Here is a 2,704-nt window from a genome sequence, read left to right as displayed (position 1 = left end):
AGAAAGGAGAATAAAATTATAGAGCAAAATAAAGTTAATAAAATACAGTGACAAGAAATAAAAAATTAAAATCACAAAATTTTACCAACATACACATGTACATGGTGTAGTTTGCAAGCTATTAGTGGAAATTTTTCAGTGAAATTGAATATTCACAAAAAATACAAAACATATTTCCTTTACTAATTACTTTAACTCCGGTTCTATCAGCTACCCAGTTAGCAAGTGGTTCACATGTAAAACCAAACCTACAAAAATCATGCAATCATTTCAAGATTCAATGATACATTAGAACCTGGTTATGTCGTATTTGTCTTCATTCTTCCTCTTACCACTGGGAGGGAAATGGAAATATGTAGGAGCAGTGGTGAGACGTAACTAAATGAAGATAAAATAAAAAACAGTAAATACAGTAAGAATAAACACTCATTGGCAGAAATTTGAATTTGTCAACAGAGTACATTTTAGATTAGTAAATGTACAAGTAAGTACACATGGGCTTGTATGATACAGTATGTCCCATCAATAGTGAATACATGTAGCTACCAAAGAATGATGCTTCAAATGTAGGTACAGTACATGCAGGTATAAACAAACTTGGGATCAAAAAACTACCCATGCTTTATATAGCAATATAAATGCTGGGGCACTTGTACTGGGAAAAATGTGTATCTATAGTTGGAAGATATTGGTGATGGACATTTATTTGAGAGAATACGGTACATGCATGATGTACATGTACTTCACATGTAAAATTGCATACAAAATACAGTTGTAGTATACCATAAAATAAAGAATTTATGTATTGTGTTTTAAAATTGTGCTGCAATTTTAGTTTTACTGAATAAGACTGTGTCATGTATTATTGAATGTAACATGTAAGCAGACATGAACATGTATGTGTGATCTAAAAAAATTCTAATACAGTAAGTTTAAAAAATTCCAGACACCATATAACGGGAAATTTTGGAGGGAATTAAATTGGTAAATTTGGTGTTTTAAAAGCTATTCGTCAAATAAAATCCACCATTTTGAGCCATTATACGCATGCTTAATGGCACGTGGCCACTAATTGACCAATCACCAAAATATAGCAATTCGCCAAATTTTAGTCCTTCCTAAATTTCCCGCTATATGGTAGACAGTATGCTATAGTTATAATGATTGGCACTAAGTTACTTGTTGGAAGACATCCATTCCATCTTCATCAATATCAATCATTACAAAGAAAAGTTGTGATGAGTATTGCTGTGAGTATCTCCAGGAGTTAGCCAGTATCTCATACTCTTCATATGCTTGTCTAAGAGGAGAGAAAGGGAATAAAATCAATGTACATGTACATGTACACTGTACATGTACTCTTTGAATGTATAAAAGCAATGAGGGTTTTTTGTTACAAATTACTAGAAACAATGTAAAACATTCAAGGGCTCAGCCTCGTAGATTATTAGCTGGGAAAAAGCAAAATCTGAACTTTATGTTGCTGCTAGAAAACTCCTGACTTTTTTTTTACTTTAAGCCTTGCTACACTGACTTTAAAATAGCCATAAGATATAAAAAGGCTGGCCAGTTTAGTGCAGTCAGTGACAAAGGTGACATTTGTTTGATTTTCACAGTTTATCTCAACAAAAAGGAGTTTCATAGTTACTTAATTGCACCTGTAACCTTTTCAAGCAGTTGGAGAAGTCTTTGGACGGTGTTTTGCCTTATCTTGTTGCTAGGAATTAGGAAAATCATGACTTCTGATTCCTGTGTGCTGATCGCCATTTTATTATCTTTCAGCCACTCCCACTTTCAATGAAATATTGAAATTTAGAATCTATTGCACTGCAGGCATGTGTGGATATATAGAGGAGATACGGAATACGTACGTGTACAGACAGACAAACAAACAAACAAACTCTACTCATCTTAGTGGGCTTCACCCAATAAAAATAAAATACCATTGAAATGAGAACACTTAGTACTCAGGATAATTAATACATGTTGTAAATACATGGGCCCATTGATGTATGATAGAATAAGGAGGTGCATTGTAGTTACTATAATACATGTACATGTACATGCAGCTAGGAAATTTTGAGGGACTTTAAAATTCTGTGATTTTGTCAAATTTCACAAAATTAAAAGCAGCAAAATTTAGATAATACCATATAGCAGAAAATTTTTAGTGGCCCAAAATTTTCTTGGATTTCGCATTTAAAAAAAAATTACAAATATAAAATCTGCAAAAATCAATTCAATAGAGTTCAAGATGGCCCAAAAGAAGAAAACCACAAAAATCAAAGCTACGAAATTAATTTTTGAACGGATCTGCGAAATTTTTGGGTCACAAAAATTTTCCACTATACGCCATAGTATGAGACGGTGGAAAGCTTTGATTTGCAAAAATCAAATCCACAAAATGATTTTTGGGCAATTTAATCCCTTGAAAGTTCTGGCTATAAAGTTCATGTATTTTCAGGTTGTTATGTTATACACTATACTACATAAAGGGAGATTTGGGCAGAACAATTGATTTGGAGATTTGCCAAATCAGCTGTCATGTCAATAATAACCACACACACATACATGTACACCTATTATTGTATGTAGGGACTCCTCACTGATTCAATTGCTTTATCTAACACTATTAAAAGGAGATGCTTTACATTGATCAATCTCATAATAATTATTTGATGGTCCGCAATAGGTAATTAAATAT

General features: G+C 32.7%; 2 protein-coding genes across 2 annotated transcripts in view; both read right to left on the bottom strand.

Annotated features, from left to right (window-relative positions):
- Window positions 1-1,767, bottom strand: part of LOC100641454 (magnesium transporter protein 1-like) — an 8,259-nt gene extending 6,492 nt beyond the window's left edge. The window contains exons 1-4 of the mRNA XM_020004290.1: window positions 1,659-1,767; window positions 1,180-1,403; window positions 296-378; window positions 191-248 (exon numbers count right to left, since the gene is read on the bottom strand). Coding sequence (XP_019859849.1) covers window positions 191-248; window positions 296-378; window positions 1,180-1,403; window positions 1,659-1,767 — 474 coding nt within the window. The remainder of the gene's footprint in view (window positions 1-190; window positions 249-295; window positions 379-1,179; window positions 1,404-1,658) is intronic.
- A 45-nt stretch (window positions 1,768-1,812) lies between these two features.
- Window positions 1,813-2,704, bottom strand: part of LOC109588090 (tumor suppressor candidate 3-like) — a 25,347-nt gene continuing 24,455 nt past the window's right edge. The window contains exon 6 of the mRNA XM_020004280.1: window positions 1,813-1,827. Coding sequence (XP_019859839.1) covers window positions 1,813-1,827 — 15 coding nt within the window. The remainder of the gene's footprint in view (window positions 1,828-2,704) is intronic.

The sequence above is a fragment of the Amphimedon queenslandica genome, unplaced genomic scaffold (assembly GCF_000090795.2).
Source record: "Amphimedon queenslandica unplaced genomic scaffold, v1.1 AMPQUscaffold_13512, whole genome shotgun sequence".
NCBI lineage: Eukaryota > Metazoa > Porifera > Demospongiae > Haplosclerida > Niphatidae > Amphimedon > Amphimedon queenslandica.
The sequence above is the reverse complement of the archived record's forward strand: the minus strand, read 5'-3'. Positions and strand labels throughout refer to the sequence as shown.